The sequence below is a fragment of the Athene noctua genome, chromosome 2 (assembly GCF_965140245.1).
Source record: "Athene noctua chromosome 2, bAthNoc1.hap1.1, whole genome shotgun sequence".
NCBI lineage: Eukaryota > Metazoa > Chordata > Aves > Strigiformes > Strigidae > Athene > Athene noctua.
Window position 1 is genome coordinate 53,980,621 of NC_134038.1, and position 15,146 is coordinate 53,995,766.

A 15,146-nucleotide genomic window follows, 5' to 3' on the forward strand; every position below is an offset into this window, starting at 1 on the left:
ATTGAGATACTTCTCTGTTGTGATTTTTATCAGTGTTGCTGATGATGCTAAACTAGATGGTGAGGTAGACACATCAGAAGGGAGAGCCATCTTAAAGAGACCTGGACAGGCTGGAAGAGTGGGCAAGCAAGAACTGTATGAAGTTTAACAAAGACAAGTGCAAAGTCTTGCACCTGGGATGACATAACCAAAGAGCCCAGTACAAGATCAGATCTGTGTGTCTGGGGAGGAGCCTTAATGAAAGGGACCTGGGGGTCCTGGTGGACAGCAAGCTGAACACAAATCAGCAGTGCCCTGCTGCAGCAACAGAGGCAAATTAGATTCTGGGATGCATCTGCAGGGGTGTTACTGGCAGAGATAGAGTTGTGATCATCCCACTTAGCACTGGTCAGGCCATGCCTGGAGTGCTGTGTCCAGTTCTGGTTCCCACAGTTCAAAAATTACATTGGCAGACTAGAGAAGAGCCTAAAGGAGAACCGCTGGAGAACCTGCTATGTGAGGAAAGACTGAAGGAGTTGGCTCTTTTCTGGGTAAAGAGAAGGCTTGAGAGGACCTCATCACTGTATTCCAATACTTAAAATGGCAGCCACTAAGGGAATCGAAACTCCCCCTTCACAAGGAGCCATATGGAGAAGACGACCAGCGGCAATGGGTAGAAGTTGCACTGGGAGAGGCTTCATACCGATGAAAGGAAGAAATTTTTTGCAGTGAGAACAATTAATTAGAACAGTCTCACCAGGATGTGCTAGAGTCCCCACTGCTGGAGATTTTTAAAGATGCAGTTGGTCAGGGTGCTAGATAATCTCATACCTAGGCTCCCTTTCCCATGAAAGGTTGGACTAGATGACCTTTCAAGGTCCTTTCCAACCTAAATTGTTCTGTGATTCTATAACTTAATTTGAGTTTACAGACATTAATGCAGATTCATAGGGGGAAAAGTGTGACAGTAGTATTTTGGGGTAAATTCGTGTATTTCAAAAGTTGCAGGTAGAGATACTGTTCTCACTGCTAGATTCATGTTAACTGGAAGCATTTCCATTCTTTCAGTCACAGAGATTCAAATGAGAATTTTTGGCAGTCAAACCATAGCATATTCCTGAAACTAAAGAGCACTTCACCCTTGATTTGAAGGAATGCACCCTTAGCAACCACATTGGATGACTACATTTTTTTTAATTTTAAAAAAGAATTTATAAAAAAAGTACTTGAATGTGAGGGTATAAGTAGGAAACAATATGCAGCCCATCCACTGGGACAGAATAATAACAAACAAAAGATAACTGTTAATTATATTATGTGTCATGTCAAGGTGATGTGAGGCGTTGAGTGCATTGGTGTGGATGCAGAACCTTCTGTTGTTTGATGTTCAGCTGCAAAACCAAGGAATTTTGCTACTATCCATTCATGTTTCCATTTTAAATACATACAACATTGCTAGACAAGGAGTTAATACTGTTTGGCTAATAGTAGCACAATGATACTTGTGGGACAAGAAGATGATGAGAGCTGGGCATTGGGAGCAAGGGTCTATTCTGCAAGAATGGAGAGATGAAGGGTAGAAAAATGGAGAAATCTAGTTTTCTGACATACAGTTATAGTTACTATAACCACTGTGTTTTAGAACTGTTAAGCTTTGAAGATAAATATGTAGTCTGTGGTTTCTTGTATTCAGTTTCCTATAACTGTTTATTAGAACTCCCAAACCCTATTCCTCTATTGAAAAAATAAAAATTTCATCCTGAGAAGAAAAACAGTATTTTTTGGAGTCAGAGTCAAGTATCATCTCTTTAGCTTTACTTCAGGTACCATTTAAATAAACCGGTTTGTGCATTAAGAGCAACATGGTGCATGGTCATCAAATTCTGCAATAGAACTTGAAGTCCCTTCTGTTTTTACGGTTTCTTATGTCAAGAAAGCAAGTGTTTAAAGTTTTCAGTTTAGAAAGATATACTCTTTAAGAGTTGTGGTGTTTTTTTTAAACCAAAATTAAAATTTTAAATCAAGAAATAATATACACTGAGGACTGTAATTCTTCTACATTGGAGAAATACCTCCGTATGTGTATAACAATCCAACTCTCACACTGTTTTCGTGGTAATAACATCACTGGTATCAGTTTTTCAGAAAAAACTGTTAACTTCTCATAAGATGTTTATGAATATGAGGCCATTCAATACTGCACTTAAAAGTGTTCATGTAATTTGTAGCTACCAGTCATCTCCCATGAAATGCTGAGCATTCCCTTGGTAGGAAGACCTCTTTTTCCTTCTCTCAACAGGCTTCAGAAAAATAATATGAGATGAAAAAAGATAATGCATATGTCGCATGCATATGTTGCATATGCATAATGCATGCATATGTTCAGTTTTCCTTTAGTTTGTCACACACATGATTTCTTTTTATTTTCCCTTCTTTTCTTCATAAAGGACATTTTCCACTTCTGTTGTCTCACGTTATGATAATTTCCCAGTACATAACTCCAGTGATAGCCTCTTGTAGTCCTAACTTTAATTACATAAGGGTTCCAAGTGTTAATGTTTAGAAACAACAAACTTCTGCAAGTAGTATAGCTGATTATTTCTGCTGTATATTACCATGTGTCTGACATTACTTTGGTTGTATTTACCAATCATTAAATTCTTCAACCATTTTTGCAATTTCCTTGGTGTTTTTTTATAAGCAAATTATTTTGTAGTTTGTGCAACATTTCCATTCAGGTTTTTTCAATGAGTTTATTGTTCCCTCAATATTTTAACAAGTCGAAGTCAGTTTTTTAAGTACTTTGGACTTTCATATGATTCACACAAATTCATTCCTAATCATGGTAAAGGACAAGTTTGTTTTGTGGTAAGAAGCCTGTTAGTTCATCAGTGTTCCTAGGTACTTCCAGTAATTGTGTTCTTGCCATCAACAGAGTTATAAGATATTCAGTAATGAAACAAATAATAAAGTGTATGTACAAATGACTTTTTCATTTTTAACCAAGATGTTATATAATTTTTATGGTTCTGATAGTGCCTAGCTCTTGTCTATGTTTAGGCTGTATCCTAATTGCTCAGAAGAAGCTAATGTGTGTGTGTCTGTTTTCTGAGAACAAGATTTTAATAGGGTTATTTTTCTGCAATTTATTTAGCGTTTGCCCTTGCTGAGTTGATTGACAATTCTCTGTCAGCTACGTCACGAAATACTGGTATTCGGAGCATACAGATAAAATTGGTAAGATAGAAATATTCTTTTTTCAGGTGTAGTTTGAATTGTCCTTTTTTTTTTTTTTTTTCTGGTGCTCCTTTTTTTTGTTGTTTTTTTTTTTCCTCCAAACAGTTATTTGATGACTCCCATGGAAAACCAGCTGTTGCTGTGATTGATAATGGAAGAGGAATGACTTCTAAACAACTTAACAACTGGGCTGTATATAGATTGTCAAAGTTTACAAGGCAAGGTGACTTTGAGAGGTTAGAAAGTTTTAATAATTTTTACAATTAGCAGACTGTGAAAGTTCACACACATCATTTTAAGACATATCTCTGTACCAACACCCAGCTAAAACCTATCATTCTGTGGCTACATATAGACACATACTTTTTGTAGGTAGGAAATAGAGAAGCTTCATAACACATGTCTAATATTATGATACTGTGAGGACACTTTTTTATTCTCGTGGCCTTTTCTAATCTGTCTGTGACTTGCCTATATACAGTTAGGGGCATTCTGTGTTCTGCAGAGGTTTTTTTTATAGTGTGTTGTTCATCTGTTACCTGAAAGCCTTTCAGTAGTGCGTCAAGCAATGCATTCATTGTCTATTATGTTACTGGAATAATGGATACAGAGTTTAGGTTTAATGTGGGTTTTTTGGTGTTCCGTTTTTGGGTTTTTTTATATATCTTAATGATGTACAATGTAATGCAAAATTATTCCTGAAGGTGGCTAGGAAAAATAAATGCTTTATATTTAAAAAATAAAGTAGAAGTTTATGGTGGGTTTTGCTATGTATATAAATTCATTTTTCAGTTTTGAATCTGTTCTCAAGAGATCTTCCAGCTGCACAGACAGACTTAACCCTAGTGTAGAAAATTCCAGAGAAGCAGTTATGTACAGTCCTTGAGCTTTCGTCACTTTAAATACCTTAAGTCTAGGACAGTAAATATGAAGATGAGGATCGCAGCCTCAATCATAACTGATTTGTCATAGGAGAAACTAGTGTAAAAGTAAAATGGGGCAGTGAAAAGTGATAATATAGCTAAGGAGGGTTGTTTTTTTTTTCATTAGAAGCATCTCCAAATAGAATGACTGATATCTATCAACCAACTGTAGATAAGTGCATAAAAAGGTCTCCTGGGTCATCTAGTCATTTGTAAAGAAATTCACTACTTTTTGAAATTGCGGTAGGTGAATTTAGTAACAGTAGAAATGTATAGTATTTTTAAGCTAAAGGTTTAAACTGTGGGTTGATGCCATTCAGTGGGAGCATAGCTGTAAATTATACCAGGATACCATCTACATCTTGTTTCCATTTGGGAATGCTATGACTTAAAAACAGACGTTTGTCCTACTATTTGCTTAAACTAGGTAAGACTGTTCATCAATCTAAGCTGACTTAGACATGAAAGGTGATGGTATGTGTAGTCTCTCCAAGACTGCATTTAATAGTTGGTTGGCGTTATTTCCTATTTTGACTCAAAAGTGAAAGTGTGAAAGGATGATGTTGGGAAGATCAGACTTGGTTTGTAAGCCGTTTTCATTTGCAGCAGCTTCAGTTAGTGTGTTGCCATGGTCAAAGGGAGAGCATTGGGGGATTTGCCTTTTACTTTCTACCATTAAAACTGTATAATTGCTGTTGCCACAGTACCTGTCACACAGACCTGTCAACCATGTCCTAATGCACAGTTAACAATGCAGAAAAGTTTTCAGAGTAATAGTTTCTATCAGATTCTTACTGCCAAATATTTTCCTCTCTTTCATCTGAACTTCATCTAGAATTTTAGGCACGTACCTTTTAATGTTGCAATTATAGTTGGTCTAAAGTGGAGGATTTTTGAACAAAGTGACTGCAGGAAGAATTTAATATTACAAGCTGTTTAGACCAGAACTTTCTTTCTTTTTTGAAATTACTTTTGTCCTGAGAAAATTTATTAAAGGCACTTTTACTCTCAGTGATCATTCAGGATATGTACGCCCTTTGCCAGTGCCTCGTAGTTTAAATAGTGATATCTCGTATTTTGGAGTTGGAGGCAAGCAAGCAGTGTTCTTCGTTGGACAGTCTGCCAGAGTAAGTAAATATCAATCTTTATTTTAAAACATTTTTACATTAGATTGTTATTATCTTGGCTTTCAATCACAGCATTAATTTTTTTAATGTTAAATCTTATTTTGATTTTTAAATACTGTTTCTTCAATAATATTAGATGATAAGCAAACCTGCAGATTCTCAGGATGTTCATGAACTTGTCCTTTCTAAAGAAGATTTTGAAAAGAAGGAGAAAAACAAAGAAGCAATATATAGCGGATACATTCGAAACAGAAAGGTAAATTGCCTTAATACTTTTTTTTTTTTTCCCTTTTTTTTAATTGAAAGACTTTTGTGGGTTAACATGATTTCACTATATAATATTCTTGTAATACTTCCCTGGGGATATCTTCATCTTATTGGATCATTGGCATCCTGGAGTGTAAAAGAAAGTAATGGGAACCTTGAGACACTATATCATAAGGCTTTATTTATATGTGATTCTTTTTGTAGTATGGCTTAAAGAACAGAAATGCCATACAGTTTGATAGGCTAGGTTAGGAAAAATATTTTTAAATACCTTTTTAAGAACAAATTGCTTTGTTACATAGGAAACCTAAAGAAAAAAAATGCCACTTCTATGAAGTAGTAAGGAATAAATTAGGGAAACCAGCTGTGCTTATGTAGAATAACTAACCTGCATATGGGAGAAAAGTTCAGCCAGATCAACAAAACTCAGTGGTTTCACAAATCTTCACTAATTTTGTAAAAAAAATGAACTATTTAGTTGAAAACTGAAAGGAACAGTCCTGATGATTTTCATGAAGAAAAGCTTAAGCAAAAAGTTGTAAGGTAAGGAGGAAGACCAAAAAGAACTGTTCTTTGGACATTTTTGAGCAAGGAGATAAAAATACAGCTAAGGGTGCACATGGAAGCTTAAGTGGGTGCTGTGTATAACAAGGTAATCAGACCTTGATAATAGTCCGTATCTTGTGAGTTATATCAGTGTTCTTGGCCTTTTGTATGGGTCAGAAAGGAACATGGAATAAATAACATTTTTATCATGCTAGTGTTGGGTCAGTGACTTGTGACAAAGAATTGTCAGAAATGTACAAGTTTTATTTTTAATCTCTGTGCAATAGAGACGAGAAGGTAGAGTCACAGAAATAGAAACTGAAAATAAAAGCAGACAAAATCTGTTTTTTGTATAAGGTACAAACGCTTTCCATCTTCATTTGATATTAAAAAGGGAGTGCGGGGGACAGAAAAGTAGAAAATAACAGATATTAGTTGGAGGAAACTAGCTGAATGAGATGCATAGATACTATTAAGGAATTAAAGAAGATGGTGCAATCATCTGTTTGAAAAGTTGTGATGATAATATAAAATGAACATTAAGCTGATACAGGTAGAAAAAGTAATTTTCAAATAGAGTTCTATTAGAGGTAAAAAATAACTTTTAAATATCCAAGAGGGAAGAGATGATGTGAAGCGTTCAAGTAATAGAAGTGAAGTGTGTAGATAATGAATAGACAAGTCAGGTCTCAGAAATTCTTTCAAATCATTGAAATATCCAGGCCAGTTCATTATATTGATGTGAAATTAAATGTGTGAATTTGTCTCTCTAATGTCTTGAAAAATGGTCTGCAGTGCACACAGGTGATCAAGAGAATACTATCTCAGAAATAGAAGTTGTAATGGGTCACTGCACTGTTAGAAGAATAATTGAGTCTTTGAAGCGTAAGTTTGTAAAGGAAGTTACTTTTGCAAAGAAATCAAGATATACTATCAAACCTAAGGCATTCTAGAACAGGGCCAGAACACTGATGGCACCCCCAGTCAATCATCTTCTGTTGATGGATAATAAGCACCTTCACTTGCTTCCCTGGACCATTTAATATTGCCAACAAGTAAATACTGCTTTTCTAGTTGAGATGGATGCTGGGAACGTAGGGGAAAGTGCCATGGTAGTTTGTCATCTGTGGTCGGAAGGCTGCAAAAAAATTTGGGAGGCATTTTTGAAGGCACTTTCCTTCTGTTAATTGTACAGGATAGCACTTGTTCAACATCAGTGTACAGCTTCTAGGTCATTGGTAAAATCATACAGAAGTGAGGACCAAGCAACTCCAGCTTTTCTTTATTATCTGTGATCTCATTACTAGCTTAGAAACAACCCCTTGCTTAGATGCAGTGATCAAGACTGTTAGGTTTAAAAGAGGCTGTGCTTTGAGCAGAAGACAGCATTTGAAGAACTGCAGTCTTATTTGATGAAAGTTCCCACAACTGGTTAAATTATTCTGTTGGTTAAGGAGAGCTGTTTGATTCCCTGGGAAAAGTAAGTCTCAATAGAACACCCTTGACTAACATATTTCACCACCTACAGTTAGGTAGGATGTATCCTTTCATGACTTAGTGGTGTGTTTCCTTTTTGCCTACTTTCCTGCAAAACAAGGCATGAAGCTCTACTTACTACAGCACGAAAAAGCACACCACCTCAGTTGTACCAATTGTTTGCAATTGCTATAAAAATCTCAGTCTTTGTATTGAAAATAGCTTATTTTCTGGATGAACCAAATGTAAAGGATTATACACTGGTCCAACATGAAACATAACATCAACCGCTGTGTTTCTATGCACCTTAGAAACCACTTATCATAAGAGTAGAGTGCATCCATCCAGGAAAAGTCAATCAGGTCTTTCTGGAAGCAGGAACTTCTGTTTTCTGTGGGACTACTGGATATTTCAGCTGGAACTGAGGATTCACCCTTCCTCTTTCCCAACACAAGCATCTTTCTTCCACTTCATTTTCTGTTATAGAAAGCAGTCTATCCATTTAAAAGCAATTTTTTTTTTTTTCTGGCTTGGCTTTCCTAAAAAGACTTAGACCTTGTACCCGGTTCCATTTGATGGATGTATGTCACACAGTGCCACATTAAACATGATTAGATGCATTTCTAGATTGAACACTTCAAATGCAGTGATGAAAGTGAGTTAAAAATCAACCAGATCAAGTATGTCAGATTCTCAGTTTGCTGACTTCAATTTGGAAGCTTTTATTTTAAGCATTAATCCTTTGTGATGCTTAGCATCATGTGTTCTATATTCTTTTCCTGTTCTGTTTTTTAATCCTTTTTGAAGCTGATGCAAGTTCAGAAACTGTTTACATTCCTGCTGTTATTATTTTACTCTCTTTGTAGCCGTCTGACTCTACTCACATCGCAAGTGATGATGAAAGATTTCTTCATAATCTAATATTAGAAGAAAGGGATAAAGAGAGTTTTACAGCAGTTGTCATTACAGGTGTACAACCAGATCATATGCAATACTTGAAAAATTACTTTCATCTTTGGACAAGGCAGCTGGCGTAAGTTTGTGATTTAAAAGATTTGATTTAAAGGTGGACTACTAACATAGTCAGATAATTATGAATTACTTCATTTTTGTACTTAGTGGCTTTGTTTCTGTTAAGGCTGTTGATACATGTTTTGTTAGCTAAGTGATTTTACAGAAACTAGGTGCATTTATTCAACTGAATAGGGCACCCATCTAAACAAAGATGTTTACAAACATAAGTTTCAGTGTGACTTGATAAATTGATATATAATTATCCAATCAAATTATTAATAACCTATTAAATAGTTATTAATTTAATTTTTATATATCTCATTATTAACTTGATAAGTTACTGTTCTCACCTGTTCTCACAGCTGTGCTCCTAACCTTGATATCTACCTTTGTGTTTAGTTTTCTGTTTTATTGTTTGGTTTTGGTTTGGTTTTTTTTTTAAATGCTGCTTCATCCCAGTTTAAGAGGGAGACTGATATATGATGCTGTCCACTAATTACTATAGTAGTGTCATCAGTAGCCCTGCAGAGCTTGGAGATCTAGCAGTCTGTGATACCTGTGAATTGTGTGGGTTTATCTGTTAAGATGATGGATCTGTTTGTGAATATAAACTCAACTATGAAGCCATGGCCCAATTTTGAAATCTAGCAAACCATGGAATTTTATTTTCAAGCTATAATTTTATTTTTGTGTTACCTATAATCTAATAATAATAGATAATATAAGAATTAGATATTATACGAAACATCATTCGCGCTTGCATGTAAGAACTTGTGGCTGAAACCCTTTTTAACATTATGAAAATGTTGGGGTACATCTACTTTGACAAGTAACTTAGGTCCCTCATTAGCTTCTAGGTGCTCTTCTGGTGAACACCCACACTTAGGTGTGTGTTAGTTCATTCCAGCAGTCTCTTGAAGTGAAAGAACTGCCTCCATTTGAGATGAAACCCAGGTGCAGTTATTCAAGTATATGCCCTGTAGCTATTACAATGAAGCCAGTCAGATTTAGCTTCCCAGTGCTACACAATCCTGCAATACTATTTCAGCTGTAGTGGCCTTTTTCCCCTCAAACATCCCCACACACCCTCCTGTCATGCCTTTTGCCACACATGCATGATGCCGGTTTCATTCTGCTCTAATGGGCTGCAGCACAGCCCTCATACTGTTTCAGATGCTTTGAAGTGGAGGGAGGAGAGATGAACCCCCAAAATAATTATGTATTAAGGCCATGAGAGCACCTTTTCAGTTCTGGAGGAGATGCAGACAAAGTGCTAAGCAGTTTGTTAATACCAGTCTACTCTAAAGTCCTGAGCAATGAGACTACAAGGAGCTTTTGTCTGGGAACTAGAATTTCTCCATGGGGTCCATTTAGTGCAGTGAATGTCAGAAGCAAAGCGATTATAAACACCTGCAGGTGCATTTAACTTCATACATTCAGTCCCATTGACTTGTATAATCTCATTTTTCTGCAAATCACCACCCTGAGGTTTAAGGACTTAATCTTTGAAGTTGGAAGAATTAGCTAGCTTGCTGAAAAGTTGAAGTCAGTGGGGTTTAGTTCCTCACTTTTCTTAAACTTAATATCTCTATGAAAATAATCTATCTGATGGTGTGGGGTTTTTGGGAGTTTGTTAAATGTGCACAAGTACTGTTAGAAAATAATGTTTACAAATAAAGAAACATTTCTAATATGCAGATCATATCCGTGACTGCTGCCTGTATTCAAATAGGATATATTTACTCTTTTGTAAATAACTTAAGAATAATGATTGTTAGATGCTTCTATTACTATTAGATCATCAATACAAAGCTGATAGAAACAATAGGTGTGAAGCTTTTTGACTCTTGTTCATCCCCAGAGTGCAGAACAAATTATAGTAGTTTTATTAGTTTTCACTTTGATATAAAGGATCTATAGCCATGTAACTATCATAATTGTTTTTACTTATGTATTATTTTCCCATTTGTAAGGTTTCTCAATGTTTTATCAAAAAATTGATCCCAATATAATTGCACATGAAGGAGATGAGTCGAAAAGAGTGAAAAAGAGTCACTCCGTTTACTAAATCTTCTGTACCACATATGCATGTTGTCATGGAATTGATTTATAAAAATGCAATGAACCAGTTATATTTTAATCAAAATATTAGTTTATTTAGGTTTTTGAAAATCATAATGTGCAATTTTAAAATAGAACTTTCTGAGATTTATTTTTCATTTAAAATGTATTTCAGACATATCTATCACTATTATGTCCATGGACCAAAAGGAAATGAAGCTAATGCTGTAACAAAAGATGTAAGCCCTTTCAACAACATTGACATTCAGGTAAGAGGTTTTATGCTTACTAGTCAGAGTTCTTCTTTGATGACAACTTATTTCACATTGTGCCTGTTTCTCTTTAATCATGCATTTTGAACTACAGCAGCATTTTAAGATATGTATGTAATTTAATTTAAAAACTATCGTTGCAGCATAGGAACTAATTAATTTTGCTAACAGTTAAGATAAATGTAACAAATACTAATTACTGTAGGTTTGTTGGTCTGAGGAGAATCAACTTGTTTTGGTTTTTTTCCAGATTTCAATGTTCGAAAAAGGAAAAGTACCAAAGATTGTCAGTCTTAGGGAGATCAAAGATGACATGCAGACATTGTATATAAATACTGCAGCAGATAGTTTTGAGTTTAAGGCACATGTTGAAGGAGAAGGTATAGTGGAAGGCATCATCCGATATCATCCCTTCCTGTATGACAGAGAAACATATCCTGATGATCCATGTTTTCCATCAAGTGAGTGAAATGTTTTGCGGGTTGTCAGTCCTGTTATAGACAATCGTACTACTCTAAATGTTTTAATGAACTAGAATCTAGAACAATTTAAATTGAAGTGTAAATTGTTCTCTAATTTGCACTGTAGCAGAACAGAAAAGTTCATATTCTTTTGGATGAACAAATCCTGTGAACAAATTGACTGTTGTGGTAACTCATTCGTGTAAACCTGAACCTTTTGACATAATACCTTCTGATTTCAAACTATAAACTCTTAGGGAATGCAGTCTGATTGAAACATTTCCACTTTCCTGTTAGATCTTTGCTCTGAGAAAGTAATGAGAAACACCAGTAATTTGATTCAAGAAATGCTAACTTTGGAATACCACAGAGGACAGCATGTAGTCTTAAGAGTTTAATTTAAAATTTGTTTTTTCCAGTCTTGATGAGTTCTGAGATGCTACGGTTTTAAAAGTGATTGTGTTGGTGATTTTTTTTTTTTTTTTTTTTTTTACAAAACAAGTCTTGAGTTTATATCTGGCAAGATTTAATGATCTTAGAAGAACATCAGATGTAACTAGGGGGAAAAGTAATATTTATTCAAATTCGAAATTCACAAATTTGGTAGTCTTGGTAATGTTATACAATCCCTGTTTAAAATTTTTCCTTAGCTTTCCTTAGTTCTGCTTGATATTTCTTAAAAAGAAAAAAAAATCCTAATATTGTGTGTACCTAGCTTGATATCATATGTACTGCTACCGTGCTTAACTTGATAAGTATAGATAGTCCTTAATATAGACTGCACTGTTTTTTGATACTATATTATTGTTTTAAAGAAACTTGTTCATGGAGACTATCTTTTTTTTTTTAATCAAGAATTAAACGATGATGATGATGACGACGACTGCTTTATAGTAGAAAAGGGTGCCAGGGGAAAAAGGCCTATTTTTGAATGCTTTTGGAATGGAAGATTAATACCGTACACAACTGTGGAAGAGTAAGTGGTAATCTGTTTCTACAATGTAAACCAGGCTGTTTCTGTAAGGTAAATGTCCCTTTATAAAGAAGAGATTTAATGTCTTTTTCCTTTTGTTTTAAGTTTCGACTGGTGTGCTCCTCCAAAGAAGAGAGGATTAGCACCTATTGAATGCTACAACAGAATTTCTGGTGCACTATTTACCAATGATAAGTTCCAGGTCAGCACAAACAAACTCACCTTCATGGATCTGGAGCTGAAGCTAAAAGATAAGAATACTCTGTTCACGAGAATCTTCAATGGACAGGTGATCATTTTATTTTGTTAAGTATTTCTTCTTGGCAAAGTTTAATGCATATGTGACACAGAAACGGTTACTGATTGTTTCTTCATGTCACTGAATATTGCCTAGTTTCTGAAGAAATTTTACCTTGGGCACTTTTGCAGGACTTCATAGCAAACACTTCTCAGTTTTAGTGAGTAGTAAAGCTGGCTTAAATCTGAAAAAAAAAATTTAGTCTTTTTCCTTCTATTTTCCTAAACAGTAACTTTATCTAGTTTTATATGACAGTTTTTGTGGAAAGGCCCTCTTTATAGAGGAATGTGAGTGTTGAAAGAAACACTTTCTCTGGCTTGAGGTTTAGCTTTCCTAGAATTTTGTGGTGTTTCTAAGCTGAAGAATCTTTTTTTTTTAGTACAATATCACTATTCTCCTATAATTGTTTATATTTTTGAAGTTGTCAGATTTAAATTTTGTAATATGTTAATATGTATTTCTCTTGTAATCTCTTCATAGGAGCAGCGAATGAAAATTGACAGAGAATTTGCTTTGTGGCTCAAAGACTGTCATGAAAAATATGACAAACAGATAAAATTCACAGTTTATAAAGGAGTAACTACACGTACTGATTTACCATCCAAAAGAATGCAGAGCCCTTGGACAATGTATGCTGCAATAGAGTGGGATGGGAAGACATACAGAACTGGACAGCTTGTAAGTTAGTTGTTCACTAATGTTGGCATTTTGTTTATTTTGTAATAGAGGACTTGAACCCTGTAAAAGGCAAATACTGTATATTTGATGCAGAAGGAATGTATTGATGCTAATTGTCTCTTCTCCTTACAGGTGAAAACTGTTAAGACTCTTCCAATATTCTATGGAAGTATTGAGAAATTTTTTTTGTATGGAGACCATGATGGAGATATATTTGCCACAGGAGGAGAAGTTCAAATTGCTTTGGTATGACAAATATAAAAAGGATTCACACACCTAGTATGCCTGTGGAATCTTAAACATAATCCTGGGCCAGACTTGTTTAAACAACTTTTAAATAACTATTGAAAATTATGGGGGTTTTTTTGAGATTCGGCAATGTAGAAATAATCAGATTGCTTAGTTACATTAATATTAATGTAACTATATTAAATTATTAACAATTATATGATTTATTTAAATTTGCATGTTAACTAGAGTATCACAGTTGGTATCGATAGTATGTTGTGCATCCATTCTTAATCCTTGTGGTTTCAACAAATTTTAGAGCAATGTCCTGTGGAGTCACCGGGTAGTATTTGTTCACATATTGCATTATGTTTGTGTCTACTTGTCTGTTTCCTTGGTAGAGAGGTACTTCTCTGACATACTGTAATCTGACTGTTTATAACTGCAACTGTATTCAATTTTTTTCAGGAACCTCAGGCATTGTATGCTGAAACGAAAACTGTTCCAATCTCAAAACTTGACAGAACAGTGTCTGACAAAGCTATTAAAAAATACATAGAAGATGAAATGGCAAGGTAAGCTCTAAATTCTAATTATTTGCTTGTGAAGTTCCTCATAACAGTTCTAGCATTTCTTCAGGAATAAAAAAAAGTTTTATTCCCAAATGGGAAAGCAGTCAGCTGTTTCAGTAGCACCAAAAAACCTAGAACTCTAAACCTAGAAGAAATAGTTCACTGGGGTTTTTTTCCAGAAAAAATAGATTTGCGTATATTCTACTAAAGAGAAGTCACCCTGTTTTTTAACTCGCAAAAACCTGTTAATTCTTTTGTTTTCACTAGACTTCCTGACAAATTATCGGTAACATGGCCTGAAGGAGATGAGTTATTACCAAATGAAACAAGATTTGCTGGTACACCAATAGGTATATTTTTTTCCTTCCAAATACTAAAAAGTAAAATATAAATTTAATATTAGGTTATACACTTTTGTTTAAAAATAATCTCTTATCTTCAATCACATAATACACAGCATATTTTAAAAGTACTTTTTTTTTTTTTTTTTTTTTAAATACAGGAGCATTAAGAATAGAAATTTTGAATAAAAAAGGAGAAGCAATGCAAAAACTTCCAGGTACAAGTCACGGAGGTTCAAAGAAACTTCTTGTTGAACTCAAGGTTATTTTACATTGTAAGTATTTCAGTATATTTAAAGAAATCTTTATTATTTTAAAAATGCTTAATGGATATTTCTTTGTGTATATACACATAATACACATTAGAATTTGATGGATGGATATAGCTTTTAATTTTAAGGATAATATCCCATCAGAATATGTAGTATTCAAAGCCCTATTTCATTAAATGACAATTGCTTCAATGCCAAATGTTTAATGTCTTAATGCTACATTATGATTACATCTTCTGTCACATGTAAGAAGGACCTATCGGTTCCAGGCCGTCTACTTAATATGTATAAGAACATGGTTAAAAAGCTAATGCTTCTGTAGTTAACGTAGCAATTCATGTGAGCTGCATAAAAGCAGTGACCAGACTTGTTTAGTATCTAACATAAAGTCACTTCAGCATTTTAAAAGATCGAGTTTCTT

General features: G+C 34.6%; 1 protein-coding gene across 1 annotated transcript in view; it reads left to right on the forward strand.

Moving 5' to 3' along the window:
- SMCHD1 (structural maintenance of chromosomes flexible hinge domain containing 1) overlaps positions 1-15,146 on the forward strand; it is an 88,625-nt gene that overhangs the window by 18,151 nt on the left and 55,328 nt on the right. Inside the window, exons 4-17 of the mRNA XM_074899128.1 lie at positions 3,134-3,216; positions 3,322-3,452; positions 5,152-5,266; positions 5,403-5,522; positions 8,422-8,588; positions 10,806-10,899; positions 11,153-11,363; positions 12,219-12,339; positions 12,442-12,625; positions 13,115-13,312; positions 13,445-13,558; positions 14,009-14,115; positions 14,380-14,462; positions 14,615-14,728. Coding sequence (XP_074755229.1) covers positions 3,134-3,216; positions 3,322-3,452; positions 5,152-5,266; positions 5,403-5,522; positions 8,422-8,588; positions 10,806-10,899; positions 11,153-11,363; positions 12,219-12,339; positions 12,442-12,625; positions 13,115-13,312; positions 13,445-13,558; positions 14,009-14,115; positions 14,380-14,462; positions 14,615-14,728 — 1,842 coding nt within the window. The remainder of the gene's footprint in view (positions 1-3,133; positions 3,217-3,321; positions 3,453-5,151; positions 5,267-5,402; positions 5,523-8,421; positions 8,589-10,805; positions 10,900-11,152; positions 11,364-12,218; positions 12,340-12,441; positions 12,626-13,114; positions 13,313-13,444; positions 13,559-14,008; positions 14,116-14,379; positions 14,463-14,614; positions 14,729-15,146) is intronic.